Here is an 18,622-nt window from a genome sequence, read left to right as displayed (position 1 = left end):
GTGAGCCATGGCCGCTGAGCCTGCGCATCCGGAGCCTGTGCTCCGCAACGGGAGAGGCCACAACGGTGAGAGACTAATAATAATAATAATAATAATAATAATAATAATAATAATTTCAATATGTTATAGATTTTGACATGTTAAATTATGCATTTAAATATGCACAATCCTAAGAAAAAGTACTGACCAAAAATACTCTGTATTGGGCATGAGAGTAAGACATATTCCTTCCTATTTCTACAGTTATACCCAAAGACTTTTTAAAGCTCTAACCTTTACTTTCAGCTTTTGAGAAGCTAGGTGATGTCTCATTGGGCTTCATATTTTCTTTATTCCCTGCAGAAGAGTTCTGCCTCTGATCTTGAAGCCTGGAATCTTTAGCTAGAAAACAATATTTTACAAAAACTCAAAGTTAGATAGGAGCTATAGAAGTAAAAGGGGAAAATATTCAACAATTTTGATCTTATGTTTTTGGAAAAGAACATTTAAACAGAGGCTTTCCAACTTTGCAGACATATGAAACACTAATAATGTTATTTATATTGACATTTACTACCCAGGAATGTAAACTATCTTAATAACACACATTCAAGAATAACATATGAAATTAGTAGCATTACTTAAACAACTAACTTCATTTATATAAAATTTTAAATGTACCCTCAAATATTGATACATACCTATGAATAAAACAACATAGCCATTTTTCATAAACTTTTAAACCCCTAACACTCAACTTCACAAATGACACTGTGGATCTGGAAGCCCTTTCTTACATACCCTCAAGAGATGGGGTTACAGCTCTGTTGGATGCAGGACTGGCAGGCGTAGGAGATGCAGCTGGTACAGGCATAGCAACAGCTTCAGCTGGAATAATACCAGCTTGGGGAGAAGCAAGAACTGGCCCACTAGGAGTATTTCCAATACTGTTCTGTCTGGGAGACCTGGGTCTGTGAGTTTTAGGGGATAATCTTGGAACTACAAGAAAGAGAAAAGTTACCCATTATATTCTCAGTTCAATGTCACTTCTTCAAAAAGGCTTTTCTGAAGATCTAGGTAAAATAGTTCTATCTGACCTCCTCCCCAATTTCTTTTTATCCCATCACCCTGTTTTCTTTTCCAAAGTCTCAGGAAAAGCAGTGATGACGGACAATACAAATATCTGAAGAATGAAAGCAATTACTAATACCTATGTCCAACAGTAGTTTTCCCTCCTAACTAATTATATTAATTATAAAACGAAATATTTTAAATGAATTTAGAAACTGGATTTCTAAGGCAGGAAAAATGCTACTTTTTAGGATAAAGGTAACATTCTCTACTGAGAAAAAAAAGTGAGACTGTTTCTTTAAAATAGGTGGTGGTGGTGGGGAAATCCCTAAGAAGTAGGCTTATTTGGCCCTCCTTCAAATAATAAACTCAAATACCTTTAGCAGTTTGCAGCCAATCCTACATGCTCTTTCTTACCACATCAAAATCCACTCTGCAGTAACTAAGGAAATTGGGAACTCAACTTAGCTCAAAGGGGAAGCTAATCCAAGGAGGGGTTTAAATTCCACATGACTTGAAAATAAGTATCTAATAGGTTTCATACGCCATTATAAACCTATTCAGATTCAAAGATTTTGAGAAAAATGGTTCAATTTGCTTCACTTTAGTGGCTCTTTACTTTTTTAAGTCAAGAGGGTCATGGAAGGAAAGTATTATTCAACAACTGTCATTTTTCTAATTAGTATAAAGAGCAAATCTATAACACAGTTCTGTATCTCTAAAACTGTGATTTTACTCTTTCACATCTATAATCATGTTGCCACTTTCAAAATTCATTTCCAGACCATCTGAGTATTGTCAAACAATTAATGGTACACTAAAGAAATAAAGATTTTAGAAATTTTATTTTTTATTAATTGAATCATTTCCTTGTAACTGAAGACCAAAGAAGAAAACAGAAAGTTCAAAGGAATTTACAATAAAATACCTATATGAAGGTGAGCAATGTGTACCAACTAAAGATATTTAATGGAGCTGGGTTTATTTTTGTTTGTTTAAACTTAAAGATCTTTTTCTTTTAAAAGTTCTATGCACTGATTAAGATAGATTATGACCGAAAACCACAATCATCGCATGCTCAAACTCTAGTCATCATGGAAGCAAAACATCAATATTAAGTAGCAAAAGCAGTCTTAATTGTAAGATCCTGTCGAAGTATATTTTTCACACTTTTATAGCTGCCATCAGCACATTCTTCAGACAAACCACAGGTAAAACTTGGGCCCCCGTATTTGTTATTCCTTTAAAGGGAAATATGGTCAGGAATTAGTGCCATATATTGGTGCTACGGAAACACAAGGACCTGGGCCCATAATACTGCCTGGCATAAAGCAGAATGTCAATAAAAATGTATGGAATGAATGAATGCGGGGGGCGGGGGGAGAAACACACAGCACTGTAAGCCCAAAGTAAATGTTTGTGGAATGAATCAATGAACAAAGTTGCTAAGAAGACACGAAATATGATCCCTCCAAATGTTATGTACTATATTTGCCTTCCATTTGAGTGATACTTTATAAAACTATAAAGTATATTCTTATTTATGAACCCCACATTAATTTCATCACAAGACCATAAAGCAGATTAGCTAAAGATTACTCACTCAGAAAACTGAAATTCAGAATGATCACATGATTTGCCCTAACATATAAGTAAGTGGTAGAGCCCAGAAAAAAAATATAGCTTTCCCAATTCCTGGTTAGTTCACTATTTTGCATATATATACTTACAGTTCCTCAAACATAGCTCAAGCTCAGCCCTTTTTACAACTAGTAGAATAACAAAATGAACGTTGTCATTATGCTCCAAGCCAAGTGTTACCTACCCCCGCTGACCACTGATGACCATGTGCCCCCTGCGGGACTGGTCCTTGCTGCTGGAGGAGCAGTCGCTTCACTTGGTGGGGTATGGGATACAAATTCTAGGCCACTGGAAATGGAACCCCTCCCAGCAGAAACTCTGTGATTTCGAGGGTGTCGCTGGGCCTTTGGGGACATCCTTGGAGGCCCTAAGAAAGAAACAGTGAACAACACATGAATGCTGCAATGTCCATCGGTACTTTTTTGCTAAATACACATACACATTCCCTCTCTCTCTCTCATTTCTTCTTGGTTAAGAAAAAGCAAATAAACACCACACATATTTTTGGTCATACTCTTTCAGAATTATTTTGTGGAATGCCATAAAATTTTACAAATATATTTTATTTTATTTCCCTTTATTTTTAAAGAAAGGGAGGGATGTAGTTGGTGGTAAGAAATCAAACAATAAGATGTCATAAGTCTTCAAAGATCTTAGCAATTTGTTTAATCTATACCCATTATTTGTAGGCATATAAAAATAAATATAATAAAATGTTAAGAGTTATAGATGCAATAATTTTTATTTTAACATATACTTTTAACTTTTTCCCTCAAATTTTCTACAATATATTACCTCTAAAATTCGGGGAAAAAAATTTTAAACAACAAACTATTGACCGCGATATGTCTTTGTTACTACTAAAAGATACACATTTTCCTTCTTAAATTTCTCCGAAACCTTAATTTATCTACGTCTTCTGCCACGGTGAACAATTTCATGACCCATTTCTTAAAACAGTCCTCACCTGTAGGAAGTGTCTCATACTTAATAGGCTGTGAACTGAAAATTCTACTGTTAAGGCATGACTTATAGACTAGAATAACTGACATTTGGGGAAGAAATTTGCACTATACGAATTGTCAAAATTCCACATCAATCAATTCTGTCACCCCATTAGCAATTTCTATTTATAAAGAAGTCTACTGGGCATTCAAACAAAACTGTCAGGCGAAAACAGTGGACACAATGACTCTTACCATAGAAACCTGACAGTGGTAACACCTGGCAAAACTAATTCTTAATGCCAAAGCCAAGGCCCCTTACCCTTACCTTGCCAAACTCTTTATTTTTTATTTTTTTGGCTGCGCCACGTGGCATACAGAATCTTAGTTCCCCGACCAGGGATCGAACCCGTACCCCCTGCAGTGGACGTGTGGAGTCTTAACCACTGGACCACCAGGGAAGTCCCTTGCCAAACTCTTTAGAATGTCAAATTAATTTGTGTCCTGAGTAGGAATTCAATCATGGGCATGATCTTACAAAGAATGCTAATGTTATATAATTTTCAACTGGAGATACAATTTATATTGAAGAATGAGTTAAGAACTGGGTATTTGCATATTTATACATAATTTTTATGTCCCTTTACAGAAAAAGACCAAGAAAGACGGCTGGCATAGCTCAATAAAATCAAACTCTAACTTTAAAAAATTCAGTCTTTGGCAATATGTAAAATACTTTCAGAAACAAAATACATTCTCCATATTAAACACAGAAAACCACTATATTTAATAGTTTTATTTTGAAGTTCACATTTTAAAAAATGCTTCAGCGTCACCTAACTACATGACTAGAAAGCATATTTTAATTCAAATTATTTAAAAAGAAAAACTGGGAGCTTCCCTGGTGGTGCAGTGGTTGAGAGTCTGCCTGCCGATGCAGGGGACGCGGGTTCGTGCCCCGGTCCAGGAGGATCCCACATGCCGCGGAGCGGCTGGGCCCGTGAGCCATGGCTGCTGAGCCTGCGCGTGCTGAGCCTGCGCTCCGCAGTGGGAAAGGCCACAACAGTGAGAGGGCCCGCGTACCGCAAAAAAAAAAAAAAAAAAAAAAAAAAGAAAAACTGCATATTTTAATTCAAATTATTTAAAAAGAAAAACTGGGAGCTTCCCTGGTGGTGCAGTGGTTGAGAGTCTGCCTGCCGATGCAGGGGACGCGGGTTCGTGCCCCGGTCCAGGAGGATCCCACATGCCGCGGAGCGGCTGGGCCCGTGAGCCATGGCTGCTGAGCCTGCGCGTGCTGAGCCTGCGCTCCGCAGTGGGAAAGGCCACAACAGTGAGAGGGCCCGCGTACCGCAAAAAAAAAAAAAAAAAAAAAAAAAGAAAAACTGAATAACACAGCATTCCTGAATATGCAGAAGGTGTACTTTTGCGTGAGTCCTTACATCTAACTGTTGTGAACACGCTCACACTCACTAATGAGTTCTATTTAATCGAACATATTCTCATGAAGATCACTTATGCAAACAATAGACCACAACAAATATGTCAACAGAATGTAACTTTTCATTTAGAGACCACCATCACAGGCACTTCTGAGTAATAAGGAAGTCACCTTGAAAATCATGCTGTTCAACATGCTTTCAACATGCTGTTGAACATGCTGTTCAACAGCTAACAAGGTTAGCTGCTTTAGTCAAGATCACATGACCTCCCTGACTGGATGAGAACAATTTATTAAAAAACAGCCAACTAGTTTTCTCCAGGGAAGCATTTTATGCCAGAAAACTGTGTTAGTCTCAACATAAGCAATATCAACTGTAATTTTAATGAACAAATCAGATTAAAATTTTAACATATCAAATACTCTGAAATAATGTCAAAGGTCTTTATCATTCAGAAAAAAGGTTTTTTACTTATGCATGACATTTAGATTAAAATGTGACCTTTCTACAACACATCCATGTATCTGATATGTAGCAATGGTGGATTTAGCATCAATGAATGAGAACTACAGGATTTTATTCCTTTTTATTGACAAGGGAAATAGATAGATAAATAAATAAAACTCTAAAGATTCATACAGAGCTAAGATAAAAATTTTATCTTAGATCAAGAACTTCTTCCAGATTAAAGACTTTCACTATGAAATATTACAAAAGTATTTTTTTTTAATTCCCCAAACACAAAATTAAACTCTGTATTCTAATCTAAGAGTAAACACACAAAGGCAGCTACATGTAATGTCCCTCTCAAAGAGGACCCCTAAACCATCACTCCTGCCTATGGCCAACAGGCAAATTCACTAGTACCTTGGCCAAGGAACTATAAAATGACAGGTTCTACAAAAAGTACAACACTGATGAAGAAAGTTCACTGTTTACCATTAACCACTGTATACACTGTAAAGTGGAAGGGAGAAGGCCCTGGGTTGTAAAAGAGCATCATTACCAGGCAGAGACAAAACCCTCATTCTTACAATTCAGGATAGTTCATAGCTTCACACAGCATTTATCAAATTTCTCTCTAATGAACAAAAGGTTAATAGAAATAGTTTTAATAAACTAAAGTTAAAACACAGAAATTATAGGTTATTAAATAATGAAGAGGAAACTATTCTGTAATTATAAACTCACATAGGAGTTAAACAAAGACAAACAAAAACATGAACAAATTGTGGTATTGTACCTTCTGAAGACATGCGTTTAGGCATAGTAGAGACAGGAGCTGGAGAACCATGAGCAGAGGGGTGAGACGGGGGTCTGGATGGCCGCGAGGGGGGCCTGGAGGGCGGCCGTGTAGGGGTGGCTGCCCGAGGTGGAAGAGAGTTGGGACCTGACTGGTAGCGAGAAGGTGGGCGAGAGGAAGGAGATGGGCAAGGCGATGGCCAGGGAACACCTGACAGAACAAATGATATGAAGGAAAGTATAAAAACTAAAGAAAAAAATGAGGGAAAAAAGTAAACAGAAAAAAAAGTAAAATGACAAAAATGATTTCTTGTACATTTTAACCCTTTGAGGACAGTCATTTGATTTGTGATAAGTTTTAGCATAACTTAACTGACATAAATTCACATTTTACTTTAACCTCCTTAAAATTAAGTCTGTTTAAATGAATACACGTTCCCAAAGGGTTAATTAGGATCTACACATACTACTGAAGAAGACAGTTAAGACTGTGCCTATTAATTCTGCTTCTATAACTGTTTCTTGGTAATCAATTGTTAAAAGGAGTATAACATACACCAGATAATTTCACACAATAAATCACAAAACTCAGGAATAAGATTATTATTAAAAGCTTTAGCTTGACACATCAGCTATTATATCTCATTAAAAATGCTGGTTTCTTATAACTGTCTGTGGTTTTCATCTAGTTTATACTTTAAATGTAAGGTTGAGTTTGAAATCTCATTAAGCAGGTACATTTAAGTAGAAACAGAACATTACTTCTACTATTTTCTAGAGTCACAGGAGTGACAGGTTAATATTCATTGCCTTTCCAAAACACATATTTTAATCTTATCAAATTAGAAAAAGGGGACCTTCTAAATAATTTATGCAGTTAAACATTCATCTAAGAGACTGCTTAATAAACAATGCAACTACAAAGCAGTCATCACCAAATAAACTGACACTGAGGGATATGCACAGGTCAAAATACAGCTAACATGTAACATGACATATCACTTACCTTAATCTTAGGCAACAGTCCAGGTCTCCTCTCCATAGGGTTCCACACACTTGAGTATCATACATTTCCCAGCCCCTTTCAGGTTTTTTATTTTGAAAATTCTGTTCATGAACAACTAAAATTCTTTACTCAGTGAGCAAAGAAATTTCACTCCCAATACAAATGTATAGAAAATACTCAAGAGTGTTCATTGGAGAGGAATTCTGGAGAAAGACTCAATGAAAACAAATGAAATTGGAAACTTAGTGTTCTCTATTTTTCTAACTTTCCAAACTTAAATACCTAAAATTGAATGTCCACTGTTAGCCCTGAGTTAGTAACTAACACACCACCAGTATTATTATTATTATTATTATTATGGCTGTGCTGCACAGCATGTGGGATCTTAGTTCCCCAACCAGGGATTGAACCCACGTCCCCTGCATTGGAGCACTGAGTCTTTTTTTTTTTCCATGAGTAATTACAATTTTAATATAAATAGAATCCCATGAGTTGGCACTATAACTACTTTCAAATAATAAGATAAAATTAATGTTAGGCTAATAAATTTTAAAAAGCTTCCCATTTTATTTATTTATTTTTCAGCTATATGTATACATATATCCCCATATGCCCTTCCTCTGTGTCTCCCTCCCACCCTCCCTATCCCACCCCCCTAGGTGGTCACAACGCACCAAGCTGATCTCCCTGTGCGATGCAGCTGCTTCCCACTAGCTATCTGTTTTACATTTGGTAGTGTATATATGTCCATGACACTCTCACTTCGTCCCAGCTTATCCTTCCCCCTCTCCGTGTCCTCAAGTCCATTCTCTACGTATGCATCTTTATTCCTGTCCTGCCCCTAGGTTTGTCAGAACCTTTTCTTTTTTAGATTCCATATGTATGTGTTAGCATATGGTATTTGTTCTTCTCTTTCTGACTTACTTCACTCTGTATGACAGACTCTAGGTCCATCCACCTCACTACAAATAAATCAATTTTGTTTCTTTTTATGGCTGAGTAATATTCCATTGTATATATGTGCCACATCTTCTTTATCCATTCATCTGTCGATGGACACTTATGTTGCTTCCATGTCCTGGCTACTGTAAATAATGGAGCATGAGTCTTAACCACTGGACTACCAGGGAAGTCCCCCATCAGTATTATTAATTACAATGGTTCCATACAGTCTATGGCACTGCTGTGTCCAATATCCCTGACTTGTATGAGAGATCCATGACCCGTGAGCTATATTTAACCTAGATACAGAGGTAGAATAGAAAAAAATATCTTCCTACTAAAGACGCAAGTTTCTGTATTTTACTTAAGCTAAACTACAATAGTCACCCTTACACTAAGAGTTGTTTCTATTTTTTTTAAAGCACTTTTTTCTTCACCATCTTCACATGACTCTTGGTTGTGTCTTGTATTGCAAGTTACCTCAAATCCTTTCTTGAAGTAAGCAGAATATAAATATATAAACAAACAGTTCATAAAAATGAATCTATATTAACCACTGAGTGTTTCACACAGGTTGGGATTTTCCATGTAAACTATATCTAAATAATTTTATCATCCAGTATTTTTAAAATTGAGAACCTACCCAAAGTTTCCAATTTCTTCACACATGTGGAGTGTTTTTTTTGCCAAGTGAATGTCTTTGGTTACATTTAGCGCTTTATCTTAATACGTGAGTATTTCATCATGCTAAATGCTGTATATGCCAATAACAATACTAATTTTTACTAATTTTACTAATTTGATATCCACAAAGGCAAATTTAAATTAAGTGAAAACTACTCCACAGAAATCATTAAAGGTATGCATGTTCTTATCAACGATGTAAAACTGTAAATATTCAGAAAACTATGTATTTGATCAATGACACTGACAAATTTGGTCAAAATACTTGCCTCCATTAACTACTCTTTGGTCTGAACCAGAATTTGGGTTGAAATCTGAAGTGTGAGAGGTGGATCTCGATGGCATGGAGCCCGATCCAGGCTGGCCCATACGTGGTGAATTCTGTCGTCCACTTCCCCAGGATATGACTTCTCTATTTCTTTGTCCAGGAGGAATATATTTATTTTCCCTGAAAATGAGAGATCCTTTAAATCATTTTATCCTAATAGATACCAGGCCAATGAAACATATCTAAAAGTAATGTAGGCAGAAGGGAATGCTTGTTATTAAAAGGTTAAACACTTAAAATCAAATGGCCCCACTTCCAGACACCCCTATTCTTCCATCTGACTCTAAGCTCTAGCCTCTGGCCTTTCTTTTCCCCAGATAATCCCGCTAAGGACAAAATATAACAGATGTGTATTCATTCTTATCCACTTGGCCTCTTTATGGCTGTTTCTACCAATCATCATCTGTCTTCTTGAAACTGTTCTTCCTTGGTTTTCTCTACTTTGTCTTCTCTGTGATCTCTTCTCTTGGTGGCTGTTCATTAGTTTTTCATGGCTTCAACATCAATCCCCCAAATCCACACTGTCAGTCTCACAGTCTCAACATCTCTCCCTGAACACTTTTAATTCAAATCACGACTCCTAAGCTGTGAGTGCCTTGAAGACAGAATGTGTATCTTATTCTACCAGGTATGTAGCAGGTGTTTCTCAACATGTTTATGAATAAATGCATAGAAGACCTGTGAGCCCCTCAAATGCAGTAAATTGCACAAATGGACTCACTCTATCTCCCCTCAAGCTTGCTCCATGTTTTCTACTGCCATTACCAGTACAACCACCAATCTGCTTGGTTATCAAATAAAACTCAGGGTCATCCCTGGTTTTTCTAACCTTTCTATCACTGGTTCTGGTCTCATTGGTTACCAAGTTCTCATACTTGAACTATTTCAATACAATAACTGATCCCTATGTCTCAGACAGTTATCAATGTCCCACAGTTGGTTCATGCCATCCCCTATCTACAGGGTGCTTTTTAACATGACACAGAAGGAGTTTCACTACCTCAGTTCCTATCACTAGCTGTTACCGCTGCAACCTCAACATACACCGTGTATTCCAGACATATGAAACAACTAGGTTTTCCCTGAACTGGACAAGTTCTTTCACCTGTCTTTCACCATGCAAGGAACTCCTCTGTTTTATGTCTCTTTGAGTGGCAGACAGATCTACTATCCTATCACAAAACATCACCTCCTCTGTTAGGCATTCTCTCACCCCATGAAGTTATGCTAGTCCCTCCTCACTTGCATGTTCTAGTACTTTGACCACCCCTCTAATCTAGGAAATCATAATGAACTGTAATTATATGTACTACCCCCCAACCTGTTCATTATTCTTTAACAAGCTCTTCCAGACCTCGACTTGCTCATCACTGTATATCCAACACTTGGCTCCACAGAGGTGATGCTCAAAAAATATTTTCCAAGATTACTGTAATCTTTTCTCTAACAGAACCTGAAACCAACTCCATTTGCATTCTCTACCTAAGCTAGGTTAAAGGAAGATGAAATATAATAATAATAATACACCTTCTCACACAGACCTTGAGTTGTGTATCCAAAATACTGCATCATGATTTCCTTTAAATACCTAGTGTTTATGTTGTGGCCCTCACGTTCACTGGAATTTCTCTGTACTGCTGTGTATTTTTCTTCTTCGCTCCTATCATCATTTTCCAGGGCCACCCGGGCTTTATACTGGGCACTTGATTCAATTTCTTCTGCTAACTGGTTTGCCCTTGCTTCTCGTTTTAAAAATTCTTCTGAGTTATCCCTTTCCAAGGGCACCCTGAAACATGACGAAAAGAAAAAGCAAAGTGAGTATTTTTAAGTCATAGTTTACATATCTGTCACAATCAACTATTAAGAGAGTTCAGAGTTTAAAATGCTGGTAAAACTGTAAGAGAGCTACAGTCATCTATTTATTTATAAATCAAAACTTGATTTTTCTTGTTACCTTTTCCCTAGAGGAATATAACATCTCCAAAACTGGTTAAATTGACTATTCCCCCATAACCTCTGCACTTACCAATTTAGAGATTTTACAGTGTAAAAATGAAACAAAATTTATTTAGAGCAAAAAATTAGGGTTTAGGTAAACTATATTTAATCGCTGTTTTAATGGGAATTTATCAGCGCAGGTAGTAAAAGGATAATTCTTTCACATAATCGTTTAACTTAAAATCCAACAGAAACATTTATTCAACATCGTAAGTTAAGTTGATGAAAATCAAAGGCAAATATGTATTAAAACAAAAGCAAACTTTTAAAACTTACGTATATGAAGATAGACTGCTATCATATGTAGACACTACACCATAATTTTCTTCATTATATCGAAACATATCATTGGGATCCCATCCATTAGACTAGAAGAAAATGAAGCTCATTTTTCAAAATGACAAAGTATTTGTCTTCTTTAATTCAGTTAGAGTCGATATCTACATTAACAATATCTATCATACTATTCAAGCAAAATCTAGCAAAATTTAAAAACAGGCAAAAATTTGCTTTAAAAATGTCTTCAGGAAAAACTTTCTTCTACACATCAGCCCCTACCAGTTGGTAAATAACTACAGTCGAACCTTGAACAATTCAGGGGGTGGGGTGTTAGGGTCACTGACTCCAAGAATAGTCGAAAATCTGTAGATTCAACCAACCTTGGATAGTGCATTACTATAGTATTTACTATTGCAAAAAAATGCGTATAAGTGGACCAGTGTGGTTCAAACCTGTGCTGTTCAAAGGTCAACTGTATATGAAACGATTATTTGAGATGTTATTAGTACAAGTTCAGGACATTTTAGTTACTTCATAAAGGGTTCTCTCCTTTCCCTACTCCCTAACGGTGACCTTTCTACAAGGTATTTACCTGAAACCTCTTTGAGTTGACTGATCATCAGGTCTGACTGGTAGAAAGGGATTATCATTATCCATGTCAGAAGACAGCACAGCGTCGTCTGAGCAATGATGATGGCAATTTCAAGACTAAAACTTGCCTCTAAGGTCACCCATTAACCTTGGCTCCCTCTGTGCTACTCCAGATAAAACTATAATGTAATTCCACCACTAAATCAACTACTTCGGCCTAACACATGAGGAAATCAGTTACCTATGGAAGCTTTAAAATATGCTCTTTTAGTATATGCTCCATGTAAAAAATTTAAACAGTGCAGAAAGACATCCAGTGAAAAGTAAAATCTGCCAATCCCAGTGTGCACAGATAACCACCATTAACAACTTCTTGGGCATAATTCCAGACATTCTCTGTGCATACGTAAGAATATGATTATTATCATCAGCTCTCTTTTTTGAAAATTCTCTGCAACTTGCTTTTTCTTTTAATAAGTTTTAGATATCTTCCCAGAATATCTTTCTTTCCAGTGGACATACAGTACTTCAACTGAACAGAGGTACAATAAATCTATTTAACCCATGCCCTATTGATGCAGTTAGGATGCTTCCTATTTTTCACTATTAGAATAAAATGCTGTGAAAAACATCCTCATACGTAATTATTTCAAAGGCTTATGGATAAATTCTCAGAGGTAGAATTGCTGGACCAAAGTGTATGTGTGGGGACTTCCCTGGTAGTCCAGTGGGTAAGACTCCACGCTCCCAACGCAGAGGGCCCAGCTTCGATCCCTGGTTGGGGAACTAGATCCCACGTGCATGCCGCAACTAAGAGTCCGCATGCCACAACTAAGAAGCCCGCGTGCTGCAACTAAGACCCAGTGTAGATTAAATAAATAAAGTGTATGTGTGTTTTAAATTGTGATAAACATTGCCAGAATGCTCTCTAGAAAGCGTCTATCAATTTAACTGCTTTGCTATCAATTAGAAAAAAAAAAGAAAAAAAAAAAGAGTGCCTGCTTTTCCATATCCTCCACAGAGGTGATGTGCTGCACAAACCTGAGAACCTTCACATTCAGTTATATGTGCTTCTTTAAAAAGTCTGAAAATTAATAATGAGGCGTTGTTTATGTATTTCCAGTTTTGCAACTAGACAATGACTTAAACATCAAACACAGATTTGTTAAATAAGACTTTTCTGTAATATTCAATGAAAGATTCTTCATCCCTTTGAAATTTCTTTTTTTAAAGGTTTTTTTTGACGTGGACCACTTTTTTACAAGTCTTTATTGAATCTGTTACAATATTGCTTCTGTTTTATGTTTTGGTTTTTTGGCCATGAGGCACGTGGGATCCTAGCTCCCCGACCAGGGATCAGACACGCACCCCACCCCCTACATTGGAAGGTGAAGTTCTAATCACTGGACCGCCAGGGAAGTCCCCCATCCCGTTCAAATTTTACTATCTAAACACTCATTTTTGGCAAGAGACTTTGCTTGTATCTCCAGTTTAGAAACAGAATTTACAGAATCCTAATGACAGAGTCATTATTAAGTATTTGATTTATAGATGTTGTGTTATGGGAAAAGTAAAAATAATATATGCCAAGAGGCTTCTGGAAATAGATTTTTGTAGAGAATGTTCCTAATTTTAAGACAAAGAAATTTACTTATTGCTTTAATTCTAATGTAATCTAACAATATATCTTAATAATGAGTGCCTCTCTGACAGACAAGAAGCCTAAAAGTCACACTTTGACCTCACCGCTAGGTGAAGTCAACAGACACGACACCACTTTCCTTAGGCTGCCTTATTCTGCAGAGTACTCAAAGCAAAACATGCCAGCATTTCTAGTTTCCCATGGTTTCCAATTTAAATTTTTCTGTTGCTTATTAGGACTTACTTTAAAAACATACAAATAATTCATAAGCATCCCAAAGAAACATTTTTCTGTATATACCGCCTAGGGCGAAGTCTCTATTTAAACAATAAAACTGCTACTTTAAATATATTCACAACAACATACTTAAATTAAAGCCAAGTGACAGGATGTCATACCATATCACATGATCATAGCGTTACTAATCGAAAAGATTTTGCTTACAACATCATTTTCCAAAGCCTCCAGTTCCTCACTGGTAGTGAGTTCACCTGCATCCCAGGGCTCCAGGTCCTTCTCTTTGTGTTCACCATTCACTTTAGCACTGATAGCAGAGTCAGTAAAAGCATCTGCAAAGGATGGTTTTGGATGAAAGATCATACAACCAGACAATGGGCTACGTGAATACATACATGGATTTATCAACAGAGATGTACGCTAAAAAATAATTATGAAAAGTTAATTTCCGATACAGAAAGAAGAGCATTCATTAACAGTATGCTTTCAGATGTGTAATGCTTCTAATACTACAACCTTCAAAAAACTTAATTCAGTAAATGGCATCATAGATGATTACTGGTGAAGGCATGTTTTACCCATATAATTTTAAGCCACATGAAATGTTATAATGTATTCACACAAGTCATAAATTGTATTAAAAATAATTGCTTTGTGTTTCAGAATTAATCCAGAAATTTTCTATCAATCCATCTAAAACAAGATCTCTTCTGTTTAACAGACCCAGTAATTAGATATGCCCTCAGAGCTCCTTCAGCCAAATGTATGCTGATCTTTTAACTTTCCAAATCCACGTCTACATGCGGAGGTCAGTATTCTAACATACCGTTGCCAATAGTAACTAAAACCATTCAAAGTGACCCACCCCCACACAGAACCCGTATTTCCCTAGAGCCACTCCAATACAAAGCTCAGGCCCCACAGTGTTACCTGTCCCCAGAAGGTTCAGGTGGCAGGCCTACCTGGACTTCCTGTCAAAACTTTCTCACCTAATGTATCCTCTCCTCCTCTGCTAATGTTACTGAGAAGCACTAGCTTGTGAGAGCAGAATGGCATTAGTATGCTTACCTGACAGGAACTATATATATCATAGCTGCTGTCCAGAAAAGAAAATCTCTAGTTGGAAGTTAGGACCCAGCTAAATCAAGGTGTACTTGGGCAATGACAGTGTTAGGAAATGCTTTGGAGATACCGGCTTACATTTCGATGTCTGGACCTATAGGGTATCACCTAGCACAGGGCTGCGGAGTAATACTTCTGCTGATCTGGCTCTCCTAGAGAGTACTGGCTCCCGGTCACCATACCCTCACCCTTACTTCAAGCTGCCATCAAGAGGAGGAGGAAGGGAAAAAATCAGCACCTGTGTCTCCTGCAAAACAGATAATTCCAGAGGGATTTTTGATTTGGTACTGTTTCTATAACTGTCATTGGCTCCCCACTGGGCAAGGTGATGGTGAAATAACTTGAGCCAGCAAATTTAGGCATGGCACTATAAGCCTAGCTAGCTCTTACCTCCTCTCGTCTCAAACTACAGGTGGATAAGTGGGTGTGGGTATGTATTCATGCACACTAGGGAATAAAAGCATAACTGCACCTATGGGCTTAGCTGCCAGCTCTATCAGGCAGCATAGCTCCCGTTGCTAGCAATTATAAGAGCCAAGAGCATACCAAGGGGGATCCCCAAAGTGGCAGGCCTCAGCTGGGAGTGGGATTAGCATTCACTGGAAGATGACTGCATTTTGGAAACGCTAAGAGGTTCTAACCACTGATGTTATCTTCATAATGCCATCTTCAGCTGTAAGCCACTGATGGTCCTAAAAACTTGGCTTTATATGACACTTGCCTGAATCAAGTTCTACTCAACATCATCTTAAAGTTACAGAAATTCTTGGTAAAACTGATTTTGCCATGTGTACTTTCAAGAATGTGAAATGCCCCAAGAAAAACATCAAATAATGACTTACATTAGGTGGCTGAAATTCCCTACTTTAATTCTCACAAAATTAGAACAGAAAACTAGACCACAGAAAAATTACAAACCAGTCATGTTATCTTCTACAACAGGGGTCCTCAACCCCCGGGGCACGGACTGGTACTGGAACCAGGTTGCACAGCAGGAGGTGAGCGGCAGGCGAGCAAGAGAAGCTTCATCTGCACTTACAGCCACTCCGCATCACTCCCATTACCGCCTGAGCTCCGCCTCCTGTCAGATCAGCGGCAGCATTAGGTTCTCATAGGAGCACGAACCCTACTGTGAACTGTGCATGCGAGGGATCTAGGTTGTGTGCTCCTTATGAGAATCTAATGCTTGATGATCTGAGGTGGAGCTGAGGCAGTGATGCTAGTGCTGGGGAGCAGCTGCAAATACAGATTATCCTGAGCAGAGAGGTTTGACTGCACAGAGATCATAAGTGCTTGCAGACTCTTAGCAATACTCTGTCAGTGAGTGGCAAGTGACAATTAAGCTGCATCCGGTGGCAGGCTTTATAGGGGCAAGTGAGTTGATGTACTTCCATTGTACAGCTCTATCTGGTGGTGGGCTTTAAGTCAGAATCCAACATTTATTTTAGTCCGTGCGTGGCCCGCCCATTATTTTAATTACCACTTCTGTCTGCGCCTCTTTCCTGCACCGTGCACTTGTCTCAGTCACAGTTTTGGTAAGACCACAAGCTAACCCTAGCCAAAATGAGTAGAAAACAAACATCACTGGACAGCTTCTTTGAAAAGGGGGAAAGACCCAATGATAAGACAGCAGAAGACTCTGAGACTGCCAACAAAAAGAAAGCTGCACTGAAAAGAAAATACCAAGAGTCCTACTTAAATTATGGGTTCACTGCAACAGGTGATTCACATTCTCCAAGCCCACTTGTATAATATGTGGTGACGAGCTAACCAACGAAGCCATGAAACCTTCAAAACTGCTTTGCCACATGGAGACCAAGCGCCCTGCATTAAAAGACTTTGGAGTTTTTCAAAAGAAAAAAACGTGAACATGAAGAACAGAAGCAATTACTGAAGGCCACCACTTCATCAAATGTGTCTGCACTGAGAGCGTCATTCTTAGCGGGTAACCGCATTGCTAAAGCTAAAAAGCCCTTTACTATTGGTGAAGAGTTGATCCTGCCTGCTGCTAAGGACATTTGTCGTGAACTTTTAGGAGAGGCTGCAGTTCAAAAGGTGGCACGTGTTCCTCTTCTGGCTAGCACTGTAACTAGACGAATTGATGAAATAGTAGAGGATACTGAGGCACAATTGTTAGAGAGGATTAATGAGTCGCCGTGGTACACAATCCAGGTTGACGAGTCTACCGACGTTGACAAGGCAACAACGCTTGTTTTTGTGCGATATAATTTTCAGGAGGATGTGCGTGACGATATGTTATGTGCACTTTTGTTGCCAACCAACACCACAGCTGCAGAACTATTCAAGTCTTTGAATGATTACACATCAGGAAAACTCAACTGGTCATTTTGTGTCGGTATATGCACAGATGGAGCGGCTGCCATGACTGGACGGTTTTCTGGTTTCACTAGTTGGGTCAAAGAGGTTTCTTCTGAATGTCAGTCTATACACTGTGTGTCATCCATAAAGAAATGCTGGCTAGTCAAAAAATGTCACCTGAACTTAACAACGTCTTGCAGGATGTGATTAAAATTATCAACCACATTAAAGTACACGCCCTTAACTCATGTCTGCTCACGCAGCTCTGTGAGGAGATGGATGCAGAGCACACACATCTTCTCTTATACGCAGAAGTGAGATGGCTTTCCAAAGGTAGATCACTGACCGGAGTTTCTGAGTTATGAGAGCCGCTCCAGAGATTTCTTTTAGAAAAACAGTCACCACTGGCAGCACATTTCAGTGACACAGAATGGGTCGCAAAACTTGCTTACTTGTGTGGCAAATTCAACCTGCTCAACAAACTCAATCTGTCACTTGAAGGGAGAATGATAACTGTGTTCAAGTCGGCAGATAAAGTGGCTGCGTTCAAAGCTGAATTGGAATTATGGGGGCAACAAGTGAACGCTGGGATTTTTGACATGTTTCAAACATTAGCAGAGATTTTGAAAGAAACTGAGCCAGGGCCTTCTTTCTCCTAGCTGGTGCATGATCACCTATCTCAGCTTTCAAAAGAGTTTGAGCATTACTTCCCCAACACCAAAGACCCCCGAACTGGGAAGGAATGGATCTGCGACCCATTTGTGAGTAAACCAGGTGAATCAACTTTGTTCGTGCTAGAAGAGGATCAACTGCTTGAGATTGCAAATGACAGTGGCCTTAAAAGTATGTCTGAGACAACTTCAAATCTCCATACGTTCTGGATTAAAGTCAAGGCAGAACATCCTGAGATTGCCACAAAAGCACTGAAAAGCCTGCTTCCATTTCCAACATCCTATCTTTGTGAAGCAGGGTTTTCTGCAGTGACAGCGACCAAAACGAGATCACAGAGTAGACTGGACATAAGCAACACAATTCGGATGTCACTGTCTCCCAGCACCCCCAGATGGGACCATCTAGTTGCAGGAAAACAAGCTCAGGGCTCCCACTGATTCTGCATTATGGAGAGCTGTATAATTATTTCATAATATATTACAATGT

General features: G+C 38.2%; 1 protein-coding gene across 12 annotated transcripts in view; it reads right to left on the bottom strand.

Annotated features, from left to right (window-relative positions):
- ATXN2 (ataxin 2) overlaps window positions 1-18,622 on the bottom strand; it is a 145,655-nt gene that overhangs the window by 46,395 nt on the left and 80,638 nt on the right. For all 12 annotated transcript variants that reach the window (XR_003677160.2, XR_008616030.1, XM_055080740.1 and 9 more), the window contains exons 6-13: window positions 14,231-14,355; window positions 11,551-11,642; window positions 10,865-11,062; window positions 9,218-9,396; window positions 6,318-6,527; window positions 2,876-3,058; window positions 781-978; window positions 274-381 (exon numbers count right to left, since the gene is read on the bottom strand). Coding sequence is in view for 10 of the 12 variants with exons in the window: in XM_055080740.1 (XP_054936715.1) it covers window positions 274-381; window positions 781-978; window positions 2,876-3,058; window positions 6,318-6,527; window positions 9,218-9,396; window positions 10,865-11,062; window positions 11,551-11,642; window positions 14,231-14,355 (1,293 nt within the window). In the remaining 2 variants the exon portion in view is untranslated. The remainder of the gene's footprint in view (window positions 1-273; window positions 382-780; window positions 979-2,875; window positions 3,059-6,317; window positions 6,528-9,217; window positions 9,397-10,864; window positions 11,063-11,550; window positions 11,643-14,230; window positions 14,356-18,622) is intronic.

Source organism: Physeter macrocephalus, chromosome 19 (assembly GCF_002837175.3).
Source record: "Physeter macrocephalus isolate SW-GA chromosome 19, ASM283717v5, whole genome shotgun sequence".
Lineage (NCBI taxonomy): Eukaryota > Metazoa > Chordata > Mammalia > Artiodactyla > Physeteridae > Physeter > Physeter macrocephalus.
Note: the sequence above shows the minus strand (reverse complement) of the source record. Positions and strands in the feature narration are given on the sequence as shown.